This window comes from Falco peregrinus, chromosome 2 (genome assembly GCF_023634155.1).
Source record: "Falco peregrinus isolate bFalPer1 chromosome 2, bFalPer1.pri, whole genome shotgun sequence".
NCBI lineage: Eukaryota > Metazoa > Chordata > Aves > Falconiformes > Falconidae > Falco > Falco peregrinus.
The window spans coordinates 127,099,695-127,120,400 of record NC_073722.1 but is presented as its reverse complement, the minus strand read 5'-3'; the positions used below and the strand labels follow the sequence as shown (position 1 = coordinate 127,120,400).

General features: G+C 46.4%; 3 protein-coding genes across 6 annotated transcripts in view; 1 reads left to right on the top strand and 2 right to left on the bottom strand.

Moving 5' to 3' along the window:
- Nucleotides 1-339: 339 nt before the first annotated feature.
- LRRC45 (leucine rich repeat containing 45) lies at nt 340-10,933 on the bottom strand. Of its 3 annotated transcripts, none has more exons than XM_055794060.1 (17): nt 10,694-10,933; nt 10,190-10,251; nt 9,249-9,319; nt 8,751-8,929; nt 7,902-8,033; nt 7,240-7,352; nt 6,624-6,682; nt 6,422-6,499; nt 5,211-5,346; nt 4,828-4,905; nt 4,543-4,654; nt 4,306-4,376; nt 3,325-3,417; nt 2,626-2,718; nt 1,577-1,750; nt 1,340-1,487; nt 340-946 (listed from the first exon to the last, which is right to left on the bottom strand). In XM_055794060.1, exons 1-17 carry the CDS (start codon nt 10,911-10,913, stop codon nt 750-752), a joined length of 2,016 nt encoding a protein of 671 aa, XP_055650035.1. In that variant the 5' UTR covers nt 10,914-10,933; the 3' UTR covers nt 340-749. The 3 variants fall into 3 exon arrangements, with proteins under 3 accessions (XP_055650035.1, XP_055650036.1, XP_055650037.1); XM_055794061.1 differs by having other exon boundaries at nt 7,902-8,030; nt 10,694-10,932; XM_055794062.1 differs by lacking the exon at nt 6,422-6,499.
- Nucleotides 10,920-12,378, top strand: CENPX (centromere protein X). The gene is made up of 5 exons (XM_055794068.1): nt 10,920-11,014; nt 11,111-11,162; nt 11,229-11,282; nt 11,477-11,565; nt 11,681-12,378. The coding sequence occupies exons 1-5, from the start codon at nt 10,976-10,978 to the stop codon at nt 11,693-11,695; spliced, it is 249 nt and encodes an 82-aa protein (XP_055650043.1). The 5' UTR covers nt 10,920-10,975; the 3' UTR covers nt 11,696-12,378.
- A 2,306-nt stretch (nt 12,379-14,684) lies between these two features.
- Nucleotides 14,685-20,706, bottom strand: part of ASPSCR1 (ASPSCR1 tether for SLC2A4, UBX domain containing) — a 48,797-nt gene continuing 42,775 nt past the window's right edge. The window contains exons 13-16 of one of the 2 annotated variants that reach the window (XM_055794063.1): nt 18,473-18,524; nt 17,715-17,784; nt 17,199-17,389; nt 14,685-15,833 (exon numbers count right to left, since the gene is read on the bottom strand). In XM_055794063.1, coding sequence (XP_055650038.1) covers nt 15,820-15,833; nt 17,199-17,389; nt 17,715-17,784; nt 18,473-18,524 — 327 coding nt within the window. In that variant the 3' untranslated portion in view covers nt 14,685-15,819. Of the gene's footprint in view, nt 15,834-17,198; nt 17,390-17,708; nt 17,785-18,472; nt 18,525-20,706 lie in introns of those variants that run through there. The other variant, XR_008745531.1, reaches the window with a different exon arrangement.

Here is a 20,706-nt window from a genome sequence, read left to right as displayed (position 1 = left end):
CAACATCCCACCCCACCCTTTCCATGCCAGTCAGTGTGGTATAGGCTTGAACCATGGCCAAAGCCCAGCTGCCCAACATGGATACGGACAGCCACTGCACAGCAGTCTCCCTCTGCGTAGCTGTTTCCATACATAACAAATGCGCATCTACCACCCATTGCTGCAGCCAGAGCTGTGGAAGGTAAAAGAGCCAAAGTGTGCCCAGCCAGCTGCTGCTTCCATCTGTAAGCAATGGGTATGAAAGCACAGCTGGGTAAGATCTGGTGTTTGCAGCAGCTTCAGGACCCCATAGGCAAAGGAAATGGCACCCACCTACACAGAACTGTAAACACTGGTGTCTGTCATTCATCAGGTTTCACTGTTAACAGCCCTGGCATCCAGACAAAAGACTTCAGAAGGAGCGCTGCCCAGGGAACATACAACCCCCGGTAACACAACAGGGCATGCCGACAAAAGAGTGGTGCTGTATAAAAGGACACAGAAACTAGTTCAAATGCAGTAGCAGTGCAGGGGAAGGGCCCCACATAATGAACTCAGATCCACGAGCCTCTATCCCAGCCCTGGATGGTTGTTTCCTCCTCTCCTTTATGTGGCTGGGAGCAAGAGTTCTGAAGAGTAAGAACAATTTTCTGTGTTTTCAAGCCTTTGTGTCACCCCACTCTGACAAACTGTCCCACTTAGAAGAGGCTGTACCCGAGTTGCTCACCCTCTTCCTGACAGCAGATATCTGGATCCCTTAAGCCACACTCTTATTTCCTAGAACTGTGGGTTCCCAAGGAGGAGCCCTGAACATATGCCATGATGGCATTCTGCAAGAAACTTGCTCGCTGGGCCTCTTCTTCCCTCATCCTGGAGATGTCAGCCTCTTTCGTTCTCAGCTTCTCCAGCAGCACAGAGATTTCACTTTCTTTGTCCAGCAGTGCCTCACGGTGACTACTTGATAGGGCTGTGAAATAAGAGCAGCATTCGAAAATTAGGGTGCCCTAGAATAGACAGAACATGTTACAGGCAAAGGCAACAGAAGCAGGATGATCACAGGCACACGAGAGAAGCTGTATGAGACAGCATGAGAGGTTTTGCCACAAACAAGATGTTACACTTGACTGTGCAGGAAATCCAAACACTTTGCTTGCTGTGCAGCTCTGGGTAGTTATCTGAGTCTTGCTCTCTATAAAGTGAGGACAAGAGTCCCTGCAAATACATCAGGATGGAGGGTACAATTCACAACTGTACGCACAGGCAGGAAGCACTGCTGTCACCACCTGTAAGTGCAGCTCACTTCCAGGCCCAATGCTGGATAACTCAGCGTTACCACTTGAAGCATGAAAGGATCCATCACCTTTCAGCTGTCTTTCCAGGGCTGCAATCTTCTCTCTCAGCCCATCCTGTGCTGTGCGTTCAGCTTGCAGGTGTCCAATGTGCTCTTGTAATTCCACTTTCACTTTATTCACTTCTGTCACTTTCTCCTCTTCCTTACTCTTTAGGTCCTGACACACAAAGGAAAGCCCATGAATAACCAAACAACTTCAGCAACTTGGCCCTGCGGTGACTGCATCTCTACTCCAGTCCAAATTACCTGCTGAAGTTCCTCTAGCCGCCTTCTGAGTCCATCAGCATGCAGGCTCAACTGATTGGCTTTGGCTTGGGCTTCAGCAATCATTTGTTTTTGCTTAATGCAGCAGTACTGAGCTTCATTTCGTGACTCAGTCATCAGCCGCAGCTTCTCTTCTAGGTGTTCTAGCTGTTGCCGCTGTAACACACAAAGGAAAATAGATCAGTTCCATTCCATTCCTGCAAAGGGACTCTCAGCTTTTTGTTGTCAACTGAGCAAACCCTTGGTTGAGTCAACTGGCACTGAAGAACAAGCATAGGACTTAGCCATAACAGATAAGGCACTTCGCCGTTGCATTCAGGGGTAAATCTAAGCTGCTTTCTGTTGCCAGTGAAAACATTCTGGTGGAGACGCTGCAAGGCCAATTCACTCACTGAGAAACAGAGGCATGTCCTTGGCAGAAGCACCAACGCCACTGCCAATGGTTACAACTAATGCTCTACCTTCACTTCCTCTGTATCCCAAATGGCTCTGAAGCACTGCTACACGCAGCTAGGCAACTGCTGTGTCCCACCACACACAAAGCAGCTTTTATACATTTGTAGCTCAGTAAAGCATTTTCTTTTGTGATGTTACATGTAAGTAAACACTTTAATAGCTTTGGTGTATTTTCCTTACGCCTTGTTCCCTTTCACAGGATGTTGACTTCATTGCCATTTTCACAAAGTTCGGTTCTACAGTGACTTTTAAATCCGGCAGCAGAGAAATTTCTGCAGGTGGCTACTAAATCCAGGGAAAGGAGCAGCCCATGAGAGCTGCTGTTAAATAGAAGGATTCACATCAGTTCTGTTACTACTGGGAAGCACGGAGCAGGTGGGGACAGTGGTTATGTTCTGGAGACAATTCAAAGCAGCCTTTTCAGAACTCCTTCCTCAGAAATCACACTACTTGCAGGCCAGTGAAACCCAGAGCAGGGAGTTACTCATCAATTCCCCAAGACAAAAACATAGGCTAGGCAGACAAATTCACTCCTTCCCACAGAGGCAGTGTCCACAGACAGGTCTTGTTCTTACCTCCTCCAGCCGTGCCTGATTCCGGACTTTCATTAACTCCTCTTCGGCACGGCCTCGCTCAGCAAGTGCAGCTGCTTTGACTTGGTTCAGCTGCTGCCACAGAAACATGAAAGATAATTCCAGGCAAGAGAACCTGCATCCCTGCAACACTGACCAGAAAACATTAGCAGCTTCCCATTGCAGACAACAATGTAACACAGCTGTCTCTCTCACTCAGGGGCAGAGAAAACAAATGTAGGCTACATAACCTCTTCTCGCCCCAAGACTGACATCTAAACTCAATGAGAATTTCAGTTATATGAGGGCAAGTAATGGGTCAAGCTTTCCAAAGACAGGGGAATAGGAGAAGGCAGTGCTGGATCTAGCTGGGGGACAGATAAGGAAAACCAGGCTACACTACTGGGAACCACATGGGAAACCCATGAAGTCAAATCCTGGTAAGAATCTGACCATGTTCAATGGGATCTTCAGTTTTGTTCAATCAGATTCTAGAAATGTCTCCTTGGAACCTTCTCCTTCCTTAGTCCAAAGCAGTGAAAAATAATTTTAGCTGGTGAACTGCTATTTCCTGTTCCTCCCTACAGCACATGACAATCTTTACATAGGCAAGCTATGGAAGATTCCACAAACCTCCTCTGGAAGCCTTCTCCTGCCACTGCTACCTGAGCATTCCAAGATGCCTGGAGCATCCATTCTCACCTCCTCCAGAGCTATCCTGATGGCCTCCAGCCTCTGGATCCTGTCCTGCATGGAACGTTCACTGGTCTCAATGTGCTGTGTCATATGACCCACCTGCAAAGCAATAGAAACCATTTAAGCAAGTGCCAGAAACCCACTTGTCTCTCCAGGCATAGCAGCACGGCCATTTGGCATGAGATAGAGCATCCTCTCAGTAACCCATCTCCCACCAAAGAAGAACTCTTACCTCCCTCAGAGATCCACTAGGAAACTGTCATGCAGATAGAATCTGCCCTCTAGAAACTAGGAACTTCAGACAGAGATCCCTTCCAGGCCAAGAGGAAAGGTACAGAGTCCAAGCTCTGATCTTCAAGTGGTATTGAAACACCAGAGGTGCATTTTCTAGTTGTGTCTAAAATCTTCCTGGCCTATGTCTTTTCTTACAAGATTTCAAAATCTTCAGAAAAATCTATACGTATAACTTTATTTTTGAGAGATTCTACACGTCAATAGACACTCCAAAAGAGAATTGATCACAGCCTCTTGTCCTGTCCACACTCAGACAGAATCCCCCTGAAACATAACAGAGAAGGAACTGGCAAGCTGAACCCTGTTAAAGGACTGGTTGCATACAGCATGTATGCCTCAATTTCCTCTATTAAGGCATCTTTGTCAGCGAGCACCACAGGACTGCTTATTCAGAATTACCTCTATGCATCGCAAGCCTGATGCAAGGGCCAGCCTCCAAGCCTCTTTTGTAGAATCATGTACCACTCTGGTCCATACTCTTGCAAGCTACAAAATCTTACTAGCTAGTAGAATGTCTTGTCATCTCTTCAGCTAGGCTTTGGTTGTAAAAATGGCCTATTATCCCCACAGTTAAGACCAAGTCCACTAATTTTTAAACTTGTTTAAGAGTAGCTGACAGCAATGACCTCCAGTTGCACCTGCATGTCTGGATCAAAGACTAACCTCAGTGTGCTGCAGAATGCCCATTCTTACCTCTTTTACCCGAAGGGATTCCATGTCTTCAAGGCTTTGTTTAAATCTTTTCTTCTCCATTTCCAGGTGTTCTGCAGATTAAAAGCAGGCATATTGCAATTACAGCATTCATGCCACGCAGGCTATGTCTATACTCTATCACAAACACTTCTACCCATTCTCCTTGGCTGCCTTGCACCCATGGACAGCAATCCCAACCCATAGATGTCCATGTGCCGTTTCTGCTCCTCCACTCACCCTCAGCCCGCATGGCCCGCAGCTTCAGCTCTGCTGTTCTGTTTGTCAGGTCTTGTTTTACCTGGAACAGCTGATCCTGCTGAACTTTGCATTTCTTCTCCAACTCATCCACCTACAAGGGAATTACCACCACAAAGGATTTTCTCTTCCTATTAGCAGAGAAAGTTGGCTGTACAGAAAAATCAGCAGACACACAAACAAGGATCAAAGTAAAGAATGTATAAACAGAGCAGAAGTAAACCATGTCCAAACTCCCGCTTCTCAGCCTTGGACTTGCTTTCCTACCTGGTTTCTAAGAAGCAGATTTTTCTCACTGGCAGCAGACAACTCATGCAAAAACTTGCCTTCCCGAACAGCACCTTCCTGCAAACAGAGTCAAAATTAAGAACCTGTACTCACCTTAGTTCTTGCACTGCCAACCTACTCCATTCAACACCACATCCAGCTAAATCCCACCTACCCCATAAACACCATGGCTCCTCTTCACACCTAGCACTCACCTATCTCATCCACACAAGAATTTTTGTCATGGTAGCTGTGGTTAACCGGCTACCTGATGGTTGTAAAAGTCATGCTTGCCTACCCCATTCAGCATCCCCCAAATCTACACAAACCAGGCATGACCTGGCACCCTACTCTCAAACCTGACCAGGACTTTTCCAGCTGACCTGCTTCTGCTGCTGGAGCTCCATAAAGTGGCACTCAGCCATGCTGGCTTGTTCCTGTTTTACAGCATTCAGAAGTTCTCCCAAGTTGTGCACCTTCTGCTCAGACAGAGCCAGGGCAGCTTCAGTCATCTGCAGCCTATACAGAGAAACACTTTCCAGAGCCCTTTATAAAGGAGACGCTTCCAGTGAGCTCTCTGTGCCACACAGTACATGATGTTAATGCATATTTGGCAGTGGATGCCATCAGGCTTGCTAAATGAGGTATTTTAATTCCTGCTAGTGGAAGGTATCCCTGCCCATGGCATGGGGGTGGAATTAGATGATCTTTAAGGTCCCTTACAACCCAAACCATTCTGTGATTATTTTTTTTTGTTGCCCCTGGGAAAAAGACACTGCATATCTCTGCGCCCAACAGCCCCTGCAAACCATAAGTGACCTGGGACTTCTCAGAGCCTGGTGATCTGGTGCCTTGTTGCATTTTCCCCATGTTGTCTTCCATGAGCTGTTTTCCACACCTGGACCACTCCAGGATTTGCCCACTCTCACAGGAAAACAAAGCTAGCTACTTTACACCACTACAAGGTTGTTTACAATTAGGGATAGAATTTTAAACACAGGTAGCAGGAGTGATTTGCTTAATCTGTACATGAGGGACATGACCACACTGAGGCATGGCATGATGGAACTACCTTTACCCAACAGAACAGAACAAGCCAGGCTCATCGATGTTTGAAGTCTAATCACTGTCATGTGCACATGGCTTTACACAACCTAACACTTTTCAGGCAGCTCGACCTCATTTTTTCTAAGCGTACAGTCTTACTGGTCAGGTTCCTCCATAGCTGCAGTGGTTCTCAGAGGATATTGCCAACTGCCAGAGGAAGCAGGTACATACTCTTGCCAGGCTGTGAACTGTACAAGGAACATGTCCCCATCCCCACAATCCTTTTTTTTTTTTTTAAATCTTTTCACCCTCTGTAATTCACTTGCTTTTACACCAGTGCACTGTAATTTTACTTAAAAGCAAGCTAAATATCTAGCACGGCAAACCCAAAGGCCTGATCTGACCATAATTTCTGGATGCTACTGCAGAACTAAGCGAAATAGTAAGCCAGGCGCTCTACAAGATTATCCCTTTTCTGAACGGTTCTGCTCAGCATTGCCTATACAGCACAGAACAGAGGGAAGGCTTAGGTTTTTCTCCTCCATACTTGGCTTTCAGTGAGTTCATAACAGAGTGCTGCTCATCCAATGCTTCCTGCAGCTGGCTGACTCGTGCTGCAGATATCCTGCATTTGGGGGGAAAAAAGAAAAGAAAGAAGGGAGGGGAAACCCAAACAGGTAATTTTTACCAGGAAATGGAGAGGACCCAGTTCTTTCAAAGAGCAGAAAGCATTCAGAAATACAACTCACCTGCCACTCCTGGCTATTTCTTCTCTCTGCTTATCTATAGTGTCCATCAAATCCAAGAACTGTGAACAAGGCAAACATCAGTAAGAAAACTAACTGCATCAGCTTGAAGCATTTACATTTCTCATCTTTCTCTTCCTAGTGACAGCTGAAGACAGGTCAAGCTGCTCTACTGAAAGCAAGCAAACTAGAGGTTTAATGGGTTCATCAGCATATCTGACTGAGGTAATCAACTATAGGTACTCTGCACCATTAAGTGTCAGAAGAAAAGCAGATATATTTCAAGGTTTTTACCACTTTGAAAACATCAAACCAGTTGCATAAGAACATAAAGCACAAACATGGATGAAAAAATCACTAGAACTCCTCCAGAATCCAGAGCGAATATGCTCAGCAGGGCATGTTTCCATACCCATACTGCTACAGATTTGATTCCTGGGCAACCTAGCTCAGAGGAAGGACCCAATTTACTAAACTATGCTGTGTGCCCACCCATAAAGATGCACCTGCAACTTCAAGTGCACAATAATCCTGTCACTGAGTGTTTCATGGGGACACTGAGGGAAAGCGTGGGATTCCAGCTGCCCCATTTGAACTGCCAATGTGTAAGATTGCTGACCTGCTTGGTCTTCTCATCCTTCAGACTCAAAACCTCCTTGCCGAGTACGTATGTTCGGTTCTGGGTCTCATTCAGGATAGTCTCACGGTCTTGGTTGTGATTCATGGCTTGTTCTGATGCAGAGAGAGCAGGAGAGCATGCACATGTTTCTAATACAACAGAGCAGCAGGCACTGCTGGAAGATGTAGCACTCGGGATAACACCTGGCTATCAGAAGCACGAGGACAGCAGCCCTTCTCAGGCTGGCCCAGGTAGAGAGACTGCTCCCACCTTACAGACACAAGGTGGGGCGGGTAGAACCAAAGAGAACAGTGTATATGGGGTTGTCAAGACCTCAGCCTCAGGAGAGCCATTCAACTCCACCGTAGGTAGGACAACAAAGGACATGCTGCACTGACCATATCCAAACTTGGCTACTCAGAGGCAAACTAGAGTCTCAAGTTCTCCCACATTCACATGACACAATAATCTCTAGTTCAATCCAAATTATTTTTTACCTCTTGCTGGTTAAAAGTAACGCTTCCAACTTAACACCATGTAAATGCTGTTGAGAAAGGGAGGGGAAGAGAGCTAGCTCTCTTCTGGAGCAGCAAGTGTCCTAAATCCCTCAAGTGGTGAAATGGCAGTTACTGATTCTTTCCTGTGCAATAAGTAATACTTACCGACAGCTTTCAGGATGTCACTAGGAACGTTGTTCCCAGCCAGCTCCAGCCTCTTCAGGGTCTTGTTGCTGTGCAGACAGTTCAGCAAAGCTCGGCCACCCAGAAGCCCAATATTATTCCAACGCAAATCTACTAAGACAGCAAACTTTCACCCCGGTAGCCACACATCTGCTGAAAAGCACAGGGCTCGAGAGAAACCATGCTCCCAATACATCTACAAGCATAGCAAACTGATCCCAGATGGTCTCAGCACAAACACAGATGAACACTATCTCCCTTTTCAAGATGCATGAGTGAGAGAGAACAACAGACAAAGCAGGAAAGGCAAGGATGAATCTTAAGTGCAGTGAAGCGCAGGAAGCCATCACAGTTCAAAAAGTACACAGATTAGCCTCTTTTCATCTCTTGAGCCTTCCTTCCACCACCAGAATCTCCCGATGAGAAAGAACCGGCACCAAGAACTGTGTTTTCCTCAAGGAAATTCTGGCAAAGTTCCTTACTAAGGGCAAAGCAAGTGTGAAATCTGAGTCTGGCATGAGGCACACCAGCAGCACCCATACATGGTAATGAACCCATTCCCTCCTCCACCAAGAACTGTTCTTCTCCAAGCACACAATTCTTCGTCTGCCAGTGTGGTTCCAGAGACTCCAGTTACAGTTCCCACTCTCCAAAGGCCATGGGGATGTGACCTTCTCCCTGCATAAAGCCTGCAAAGCACTCCAGACTGACAGGAATTGGGAATGACACTGACCAGCTAGCAGAGATCAGGGCAGGCTGCAACAAATCTGAAGACGTATGCATGTGCACACACATATATATGTAGGTGGGCAAAGAACTAGTCACTCTTACCCAGCTCCTGAAGGCTGGCATTTTGTTTCAGTGCCATGGCCAGATCTCCAGCCCCTTGATGGTTGATCTGGTTATTGCGCAGGTCTAGTTGCTGAAGAAAGTTGTTTGCTCCCAGTCCTTGGCAGAAAAAGGAGAAGCCCTCCTCCCACACACCAAGGCTGTTCCATTCCAAGATGAGGCTAGGGAAAATCAGACAGGATGGGAGTTCAAGGAGTAAACAGACAGTTGCAAGAGGTCAAACGACACCTGGATCACAGTACACATTTGAACATCCAGCTCTGCTAACTGACCCAGTTTCAAAGAGCAGGATGGTGCTAGGGCCTTGCATCCTCTAAAATGGCACCTCTAGTTCTCACTCCTTAACCTGTCCCATCCCTTAGAAGAAATAGCACCACTTGACATTCCTACTACCCCAACAAAAAACACCCTCGGCCCTTTTCTAACGTTGTGCACCATCTGGCAGGAATAACAGAAAGACAGGTAGATACAAGTTTTTACCTCCTGATGGATTTGTTCTGCCTAAGAAGTTTTCCCAAAGCCTCAGCTCCCACGTTTCGCAGGTTATTTCCCTGAAACAAAAGTCCCAGGTGGTCAGTAGGCTACACCCTGCCCCAGTCCAGCTATCCCATCAAACACCACCAGCTGCACCCCAGCTATAATGCTGATTTCAACCTGCCAAAGATAGTTTACATAACACTTGTTTAATGTATCAGTCAGCTTTCCAGAAAATGAAAGACCCCGGGGGGAACGGTGAATACATACACCGCTAGTCTTACGAGGCATCACGACTGGGAGCTCACAAAAATCACAGAATAGCACAGGATCTGCACAGCCCACGATGGGATGGAAAATGCTGATTCTAGGTAAGCAGAACCACTTCAACACAAGCCATTAAAAAGGGCTCAGCTAGCACCAGCACAGATGGGAAAGAAAGGTGTAGTTTGGGACCGTAGATTCAAGGGAATAGCTATGTGCCAGAGGCATACAGACAGGAAGTCACTCTTGCAGTAGAGTGATCATCATTTCTGAAAGTGGGTGCTTAGTTCCAAGCCCAGAGTACCTGAAAGACGCAGGCAAGCTGGATAAACTCTACAGAAGTGCAAATCAAACAACTAGTAACTCACTGATTACTGCAGAGACCCAAAGGAAAGTGTACATGCGCCTCATTTGACCAAGGGATAACCATCAAAAACATATACGGTCATAACTTCCTATCAAAACAGAGTAACTAAATTAAAACGGGTAAAGACGAGCCACAAAGTAACTTTGGAAAGTCACAACATGGTGTTAAGGAGGCCAGGACTGAGTTACTCGGGAACAAGAGCTTTGCAGAAGGTACGTCTGCAGAACGCCCTGCAGCAGGGCCGCCTCAATTGGGACCCAGCTCCCGCTCCTGCTGCCTTCCCGCCTCCGCCTCCACTCTGTTCGAACAGACTCACCTTCAGATCCAAAGATTTGACTGAGGTGTTGGAGCACAGACCATGCAACAGAAGTTTTACACCTGAGTAGAAAAAAAAAATAACCTGCCGGTTGCTGCTCCCGCCCGGGCACCGCCTGCGCGCGCTGCGGAGGGAGCGGCTCCCGGCGGGGCGGGGCGCGGCTCCGGTCCGGGCAGCGGCGCCGGGGGGAGCGCAGGTCACCGGCACCTCCCGGCGGCCCACGGCCGCACACCCCCGCCCCCTCGGGGTCGCCCCTCGCACTTCCGACGTGTAGCGCCCCGGTGCCCAGGTCCGGCCGGCTGTCGCCCACACCTCCCTGCACCGGCGGCCGCCGCCAGCCCTGGCCGCCCCGGCCCAGCAGCGGTGGGCGTGGGGAGGGCAGCTCCGGGGGTCGCCGCCCGGCGCAGAGGCCCTTCCCCCGGCCATGCCCGGACCCCCCTCGGTCCCCCCACCTAGCCCGGCGTGAGGGGGCCGTCCGCCGGGGGAAGAAGCCACCGCGCCCACCTTCCTCGCAGAGGCCGCAGTCGCCGAGCGCCACCTCAGCGAAGGGCGCGGCGCCGGGCAGCAGCCGGCCCAGCGCGCCGCACGTCTCCAGCGAGAGGCTCTGCGCTGCCAGGTCCAGGCGGCCGCGGCCCGGCGCCGCGCCGAGCTCCCGCAGCCGCCGCAGGACGGGCTCCTGGGGGGCCACGCAGAGCCGCGCGTAGGCCCGCCGGAACTCCTCCATGGCCGGCGGCGCCGCTCCGCCCCCGCGCCACGCGCTTCCGGGAGGCGGGGACCGGCGGCGCCATGGCTGAGCGGGGCGCCCGCGCCGATGGCTTCAGGAAGGTGCGGGGGAGGCGCTCAGCCGCGGGCGGCGTGGCGGGGGGAACGCTCGGCCCCAGGCTGCCCCCGCCCCGCTCATCCTCTCGCTTCTCGGCGCAGGAGACCGTGGACCGGCTGCTCCGCCTGCACTTCCGCGACGGGAGGACCCGAGGTACCGGGGCGGCGGCGGGCGGGGCGGGCAGGGCCCCCGCCCCCACTGAGCGCTTTGTCGTTGCAGTTAACGGCGACGCGCAGCTGCTGATGGCGGAGATGCTGAACGTTTTCGTCCGAGGTGAGCGCGCCGCACCCGGGGCCAGCCTGAGCAGCCGGCGGTGCCGGTCCCGCCCCATCCCCCCCCACCCGCACCGGGGCTGCCCCCCCACACACACACAGCCCGGCCCGCCGGGCTCCAGTTCTGCCCCGCGGCCGCGCTCCCGAGGACCCGGCCCCCGAGGGACCCGCATGACAACGACACCCCCCCCCCAGAGGCGGCGGCCCGGGCAGTGCGGCAGGCGAAGGCACAGGAGCTGGAGCAGGTGGACATCGAGCACCTGGAGAAGGTGCTGCCCCAGCTGGTAGGTGGCTGCGGGAGCGCCCCGGGCCTGGGGCCGAGGCAGGGCCCCCCTCCTCGGGAGAGGCGGTGGGGGGGGGGCCGGTGATGGTGAGCCGCCTGCGGGTCTCCCCTTACAGCTGCTGGATTTCTAGCGGCCCCCGGTGTACGTGCAGCTTGCCAGCGGAAGATCCGGGCCTGACAGTGAACATCAGGCTCATCCTCAGAGTCTAGCTCTGGGAAGAACAGTCTCGACTTTTTCTCTCCCTGCTGTTTTGCCTCCCTCTCCTCTCTCCTTTACCAAGCACGACAGAGCACCAGGCAACCGCGCTGTCCGCTGTCGGTTGTGAAAAGAGGCTGCCGCACACTTTTTTCGGCCGGCTGAGCATGTCAGTGCCTTCTGCCTTGCTGCCTTCCTTCTTTCACAGTAGCCTGCACATTGCAGCTTGGTGAGATGCTGTTGCTTTTTTAGCTAATGTGAGAAATGGGTGCTTCTTCAGAGATGCATGGAAAGAGCTAATGGGTGGAAACATCCAAACTTCAGGATCTCATCGCCTCAGCAGGCAGCTGTGGCAGAACCTTTAGGTCCAGCTCCAAGCCTGTCTAATGAATAGGTTAACAGGAGCTCAGTCACGGGCTCTTGCCAAAGACAGGTAACTGATCTTTATTTTATAAATAAACAGTGCCTGTCCCTCACTACCTTCCAGTATTTCTCCAGGGCTGTGACATCAAAGAATGCTCAGAACCTTTTAACTATTTGATAATTCTCAGAAGCTGCTTCCCCTCTGCTATAAATTTGTTCTCACAAAGAAACATCAATAAATTAAAACAGAGTCTCCCTCCCTTGTGTAGGCTTTTTGCTGCAATTAATCATCGAAAGTCAAGTTGCTTCAAAGACTTGCAAAGTTTCCCCCTTACCCACCCTCTTCTCTAAATCTTTGTGGGACGAAAGGAAAAAGGACAGAATAACAAACAGCATGTGTGAGAATCCCACATCATGGGACAGCCTGGCCCCACAGTCAGCTGGGGGGCCAGGGTGGGGGGGAAGCTGTGAAATAAGAAACCTTACACATGTAGGCAGGACCCACACAACTGAACCAGCTTTGTTGGGAAATATATAGCTGGCTGCATGAAAAGCAGCTGACACCAGTGTGTCTTAAGGATCACACACTCTGATGCCGGCTATCCATAGTCTTTATGATTAGTAATAGCCATTTTTTCCCCACATTGACAGCTGTAGCCAGCAGTGGCTCAGTAGGTCACTGTACTCTTTCAGCCAAGAGCTATCAAGGTCATTGCTTGGGACGCCAGCCACTTGGAAACTTCAACTAAAACTACAATTTAATACACATTCTGATGACAGTACCAGCTTAAGCAGTGCCCCATCCCTCTGCACTGCAGCTTCTTTGCCAAGACAGCTGTTTGTGCAGCTGTACAAAGAAACCAATGAAGGAACTGACCTAGTTCAGCCTTCAGCCCCACAACCATATGGTAAAAGACAGCAACAGCAAAAAAATGCAAGTAATACTACCTCTGAATGCCCCAAAACCCCAGGGACGAGTTCAGCTACTACAGCAGAAGTGACAGTGAAAGAAATCCAGTTCATGAGGTATCTGCATGTACTGTTCCATTGCAGGATAGGAATCCTTGAGGCAGCTACCTTGGTGAAAAGTCTGCAGTTTTAAATATTGGAGCACCTTGTCCCTCTTAAAGAATTTACTCCTACTTTCTTGCCTTTTCCAGATTTCGAATCCTCGTATCTCCCCCCATTCTGACTCCTACTGACACACAGGTCTCTGAAAACTGCTGCCCTAAAAAGGCTAGAGTTCACTTCCCTGACATACCTGGTCCATACACAACCATTCTTGACTGAAGAGGATCACCAATGTGAGTGTTAGTAGCAAAGCAGCATTTTAATAGCAGCAGCAGCAGCTAAAACTAACTTTTCTTTGCAGAGGGAAAGGGGAATAAGACCTCTAGTCTAGCTACTGAAGGTACCAAATTTTCATTCTCTTGAAAGAGAAGTAGATTATATCGGGTTTGATGCATAGCTGAATTACACAAGGGACAAGCACGAGCAGAACTCACTGAGATAGTGCACATTGTTAGCAACAGAAGTCTCCTAATCCTCAGCCCTGTACTTAAACCATGAAACTACCCCAGTAATAATGCTGCTGCTTGTGTCCCTAACCTTTTCCTTCTGTTTTCCCATATCAGGTACTTGCAGACAATAGTTATGGTCAAAACTGGTGGAATCAAAGTAGCTAAAAAAATCACTACTATTTGATGTTGCCTGTGCTCTTAAAAAAAAAAACAAAAAAACCCCAAAAAACTAGTACATCTGAAAGCACATTACAACTTCCTACCAACCAGACTGCTTCTGTTTATTGTAACACTGCGAATCAACAACACTAGCACAAGCATATCATCACCTATCATTAACCGTGGCTATAAGCTGCCCCCTGATATATCCTGCATAAATTCTGTGAAATTAATAAGCCTGGAATAGCACTCAAACCAAGATACAGATAGTCCTATGGAGCATAGGCTCACCCCACACTTCATCCACTGAAGTAATAAACTTTAAACATTATTTTTAATATGTTTTGTTTTGCTGTAGCATGTCTTTTATAGCCTGTCAAGTGCTGGAAGGGCTTGCTTTCCACAGTAAGGATTTAGAGCAGCAGCTGTACATAGTGCTTCTGCATTCTTCACTGGCAGCAGCCGCACACATTCCCTGTTTATGTTTGGGTGTCATATAAGAAATCCATCAACAGTTTTGCTAAAGCATTCTGCTCCCTCTACTCTGAGTCTCCTTTTTCCTCTTCCACCTTTCTTTCATGCCTCCCCCTCCCTCTGAGTTTCTTCAAAGCATCTGGGAGCATTTGGAAGTAATTAGACCTGAAGGGAAATGTTGGCCAGGCTGGGAGACAATGACAAGTGCCAGGAACCCTGGGTGCCCTTTCTAGCCACTTTGAAGTTCATTCAGATGGTACAAAGCTCCATTTTACTTTGTTGAAAAAAAAATGGGAGGAAGGGAATGAGGCATGACAGGCCCATTGAAAAGGGAGCAGGTTCCTGTGAACTGACAGAGAAACTGAGTACTGGGGGAAGAAACATATCAAAGAGACCGACAAAAAGGCCTCCTATGGCCACTCTGCTTTATTACATCTACAAACTGTGCAGATGCACATGTAGTTCAGGCAACAGTTGTATATACAGGGAAAATGGAAAACATGTTATTACCGTAACATGGAACCCCAGCTGTCCAATGTGAATCGCTGATCCATGGAGAAGACTTCAAATAAAATACAGCACCATGGCTACTGTGGCACTATAGAGTTCATCTCCAGTAAAAGCACAATTCTAACCAACAATATTCATCCCCATACAACATCTGCAGGAGGCGAAGATCTGGACTAGGGCTTCCCTCTGTACACTAATTGCAGTGCAGAGAACAGCTGCTCCACTGTTGAAACATTCAGACCATAGAAGTCCATAGATGGAAGGTCACATGAAAAGACCCTTTTACTGGTTGTTTTTTTTCCCTTGCTGTAACTGTAATTACTGATGTTAATTACATGTAGTGAAAACAAAACACAGAGCTTGGGGCAGAAACAAACTCCACATGCATTCCATTAACAGATACCTGTGCTCTTCGTTAACAAGATTCTGGTGATTGAAAACAATACAAGTGCAGCAGACGAAGAGGTTCACAGGAAAAGCCTATTTGAACTGTTTTAAGTGACTTAAGCACTTCCTCTTCACTCACCTTCCAGCCACCTATGCTCAGAATTATCAGTAGCACTAACCCCAGCCAGCAATAAGCAGAGAGAAGTCTTGCTCTAGACAGCACTTAACTATTCAGTTTTACCTATTGGATTGTATCTTTCTGCTAGAATTCAAGCAGCTAGACTCAAGCTATGTCTGAAAGTAAAACTGGGAAGATTCGAATTTAAAAATATGGATAGAAACAAAGTCCTTCATAGAAAGAATATAGGAATTTTTTCCCCCTTAATTCTCTGGTCATATTATTTGCATGCAACAAACCTTAAATTTAACCTCTAACCTTGCTTCTGTAGTCACAAAGACCACAAATAGGACTTCCACTCCTCCAAAAGGCGCAACTGGCATCTGAAATAGCAATTTTCTATTTATAACTGATGTTCATACAGATTAGATCTCTCCAGCACCACCAACAATTTCTTACGTATTCTAAGTAGGTTCATCAGAAAAGGGGCACAGCTGACTGCTCACTGCTCCAGCAGCCCAGAATGTTTCATCTCTTTCCACCTACAAAACAAACATAAGAGCATTAAAACACTTAACCATGTAATTTGCACTGTATTGTTTCTCAATAACACGATCTGGTTGCTGAGGGTTCTATACACCTGTGCTCAGGCAACAGTTGGGTAGCGCATAGGAGCACTTCTTAGAGAAATGGAATAATGAATTTTGGAGTGGGGAATTTCATCCTACATGTTATTAACATGCATGTTAGAGCATGTTATTAACCTTCCATACCACCTATTAACAGGTAACCTGCACAGGTAGCTGAGAGTTTTTTCATACTTTATCCACATAATCTTTACTTGGGAAAGAAAGTTCTACGCATAAGTGAAATGCTTTGAGCATACTGGAAACGGGAAACAGTAAAGATACTGTTTCCTGCATAATCTGCATCAGTATCCTGATACCAGTTCTAAACCAGACCGGCCACAGCAGGGAAACACACCAACCTACTGGTCACAGCCTTCCAGCGATCATTTCATACCTTATGCTATGCTTGCTGGAGCTGATGGCCCTACAGTACCTTCCACAATCAAATACTAAAATTCTCATTCAGGAAGTTAACATTTGGCATTATTAGCCAGGGAATTCCACATAATTCTTCCTAGTTTTATTGCCATTAAGGGGGTTGACTCGACATGGGATGTGGGGTTGGTTTCTTTTTCTGTTTGTTTTTTCCCTCCTCTGCACTGCATCAAAAAATTAATATTGCCAATTGTTTAATTCCTGAATCTTTATCTAGTTACTTTGAATTTTGTATGAATTCTCATATAAAACCACACATAAGCTATTGGTTCTGAGACTAAAAATAAGGTTGCAGTTTTCCAGTCATGGGTAACCAAGAAAAAATTCATAATGGAAACTTGTTGCAGTCTTAACTATGGAAGACCACTACTGGTTTGCAGCAAAGGTCAAAATCAGAAAGATCGACTAAAGAAAAAAAAAAAAAAAAAATCAAGAGAAAGCAAAGCACTAAGACTATACCAGCAAAGGAAAAATAACAAGAGATTTAACAGATGACATGGGCCCTTGGTAAGTAGAGTATCAAGCCTATTAGTATTGGAACTACAGCAGCAGAGTTAAGAATGCAGCATGTGAAACCCATGACACAGTTAAGACTGCTGCAAGCACATGGATTAGACATCAGACTCAATGATGTCCAGATCCTGCATTCAGATACTTCTCCAGTGAGAGCTGAGGTTTAAGTCACAAACTGTTTTGTGATTGACAAGCATCAAACCCAATGTCCTCCAAACTTTACGTTGACATCTTCAAGAATATTGTCAGCATCCAACACATTTGGCACAGAGAAGCCTGCCTTTCTGGGGAGTTCAATATGAGAAGAGCTCTCCTCTGTTTTTATGATACCTGACAGCTTCAGCCATTTGGGTATTTTCCCAGGGGCCCTTCTCAACACCTGTGAAGAAGCTTCATGCACACTTGCTGGTTCTGGCTGCTCACTGGTCTTCCTGTCACTTCCCACTTTTGGTTCAGATTTGGATGGAATTGCTGATTCTAAAGATGACGAGGCAGAAGGAACTAATGATTTGGACAGACATCTGAGGAAGAAAATAAGCAAGTAGAAATAAGCTTGATTTTTTCATAATAGCCATAATAGTACCACCACCGCTTAAACTTTTAAAGTCAGATTGAAAAGGCTCTTCGTTTTCATTATCAAAGCCCTACGATTCACTTGATTTAGTCACCGAAATCCTACTTTGCAAAGAACTCGCAAAGCTATGAAGTTAAATATGACAGTATGACTGTTTCAGGAGAAGTCCTTGTATCTTCAGAGCATGTTTCGTTGTAGCAAGACGGGCTCGTTTCATGCTTCCCATCCCTGAAACACTCACCCATTTGCAACTCTATTCAGTCCCAGCGTACCTGGCTACTAATAAATCAGCTGCGGAAGGGGAAACTGCAGAGCTCAGCAGGTCCGATTTCAGGTAACAATCTGTTTAAAAATTAAACCCAAACACTTGTTTGGTAACAGAGACACATCACTCACCACAGAATCATGTAGCTTTCGGCTCAGCAAATACTATAGTAAATCTCCACCACCTTCCCCCAGCTGAGACAGGACACTTTTAAACTATGACAGTTTCTTTCACAACTCAAGGTGCCCTATTTCATCATTCAGACCTCAAGATCTTGACTTTTTCTTTCAGTGCTCACTGCATCTCAGAAACTTTCTGTGAAGCCAGAGCACGGGAGAAACAGAGATTCTAAGCATATCTCAGAAGTGTCAAAGAATCAGAGATTCAGATCTGTTGTCCCATCTCCAGCCAGTCCACTACAAGAGGAGGTCTGTTTCATAGTGTTTCATAGTCATTTGTCTAGTTAACATTTTGAACAACAGAATTTCCTTCTACACAGTTGTTAGTCTATCATTCTTGTCCCCATAATAGACGCCTACTCCATAGCCTAACAAGTCTCAGAAGAAAGGTGCTATGTTTGCATTTGTGCTCAAGCTAACTGACCCAGCTAGCTCTGAAGAGCTTCAGCCATTCAGAACGGGAACATTCACCACTTCTTGAGGACCACATCTTTTGTCGGAGGAACTCTGAACTTAGGAACAGAATTGTTTTGGGTGTACTATAGGAGCTATACAGTCAGCTGAAGAAGAGAATAAATTCACTCACCCCTGCTCTCCTCAGATCCAAAATGAATTACAGCAGTTGGAAACAGATTAGCCTGCAGCAAAAGAGGAAAAGAAGGGATCACTGATTTTAGATGCTTTCACAGTTCACTGTGAACATCAGAGACAGGTTAGACAGCTACGTACAAATTCACAGAGTTCAAGCTGAGGTCACCGAACCACCTATAATTCAGAAAAAGCTAAAGTTGTATAGAGCACAGGGCACCTGGAATAAGACAGGAAGCAAAATTCTATGATCTATTCAATTACATACAGATGACGAGACCTGTACAGCAAGTGCTCATTGAGCTGATGACCTGTCATTTGTTTTCCTCTGTCCCCGTATCTCAGGCCATTATATTTCACCCACATTCTCCACTGCTGAGCAGATAACGTAAGTACGATTAAGAATCTTCCAAGACCCGAGTGGCTGATAGCAAGAGAAGGAAAACCTAGCTACATCCTCAGAAATCTAGTCTAGATTACTCTATTACATTTACACCCTGTCTCTAGTTGGAATTAGTCTAATTTTAAGACCTTTCTAAGATGCAGTCTATCTTTTTATAAGTCCAGCCTGAATTCCTAGTTCCTACTTGTCAGAATAATTACCATATTCAAACTTTTTTTTCATCCATTTAGCTCATTATGTGACCTAGCTAACTGTAGGACTGCCTTTTTCATGTCTGCATTTGTCAGTCTGATGATATTTATTTCATCTGTAAATGTTATTAATTATTATTTTGTATTTATATATCTACCTCCAAACCAAATAAAAATAATGAACAGTGTGGCCAGAATTAATAGCAGCCAAACACCAGCCTAAGTGATCTATGTTTTTCAGCAATTCCTCAGACTATTATTTGAGATGTCAGCCAGCCAAATCATAATTTAGCATGTGCTTTAATTACACTGTATGGCACACCTTAAAACCGCCGCCCCCCCTCCCAGGACATGAAGCACTGAATCGAGTGAAAGTAAGTTAAAAGTATGTGAATTGAGTCTGTGATCTTGTAAGTACTACCTCCATACAGAAAGACCTATGATAAAAGGATAGTGCCACAGTGCCTTGGCTGACCACATCAATGGAGAGATGGGAGACGCTGCCTGTCTCATTGGGAATAGCCCCAGAAAGGCATGCACCGCACTACCTTCAGCCTTATCTCTTTGCCTACCTCTTCAGCACTCAACAACAAGCAGCAATTTCTGGCCAAACACATACACAAAAAAAGCCCCATTAAACAGAGTTCCCATTAGCTCAATCTAAGAGAACAAATTCTTCCTTCTGCAACTCAGAAGTGCAATAAAGCCAGAGTCAGCTTTTGCCACTGCACCATTAACTATCACTCCAGAGAGAAGAGAGACTGCAGGGGGATGCAGGGGAGAAAAAAAACAAACAAAAAACCAGGGAAAAAATAAAAAAAGAAAAGGAAGGAAAAGGGGCAATGTCTACAGTCCTAATCAGCAGGCCTGGTTCCTCTTTCAACCTGTTTGTACATTTACCACATTGCTTTACACTTCAGTTTCCCCCATTCTAAGGTGTATATCCATCACACAGGAAGAATGAGATGGCAACTGATGTCTCTCAAGTTATTCAAATGTAATGCACCAGATTGTGGCTGGCTTGTTGCAGTTCACTTGTTATTCTCTGATAACAAATAGCAACAAATCAAAATGATGAAGCTTTGTGTTGTGCTTTTAATTATGCCTAAATACTCAACACAACCCAAAGCTTCATTGCTTTACACTCAAGTCTCTTATGTCATGGCTAAATAGCTTTATTCAACTACCTCTGCATAAATATATACTGAATAAAAGACAATACAAATATGAATTATGTTCAACATACTACCACATTAAATGACATTATACTGTGGAGAAGTAATTTGTCAGTAGCTCAAATCATGAATAATTCTAAACATAAAAGAAATTATGTTCAACTAGCCCTAAATAATATACAGGATCAGATTCAAGCCAGTAAGAAACAATGATCACAATGTAATAAAATTCAACACCATAAGAAATGAAGATTCATGAACAATTAACACAGACATAAAACAGCTGTATTGTAGAAAGAAAGAGTTTAAGCATGCCAATTAAAGACCTGGCTGTCAGAGGAAATTGAAGTAAAATCCTTAGCTATTGAATCCTTAGATGCTGAATAAACATTACTTGGGAAAATGGAGTCTTAGAAATGCCATGCAGCCCTAAGTAAAAAAAGCAAGCAGGAAAGCAAGCATT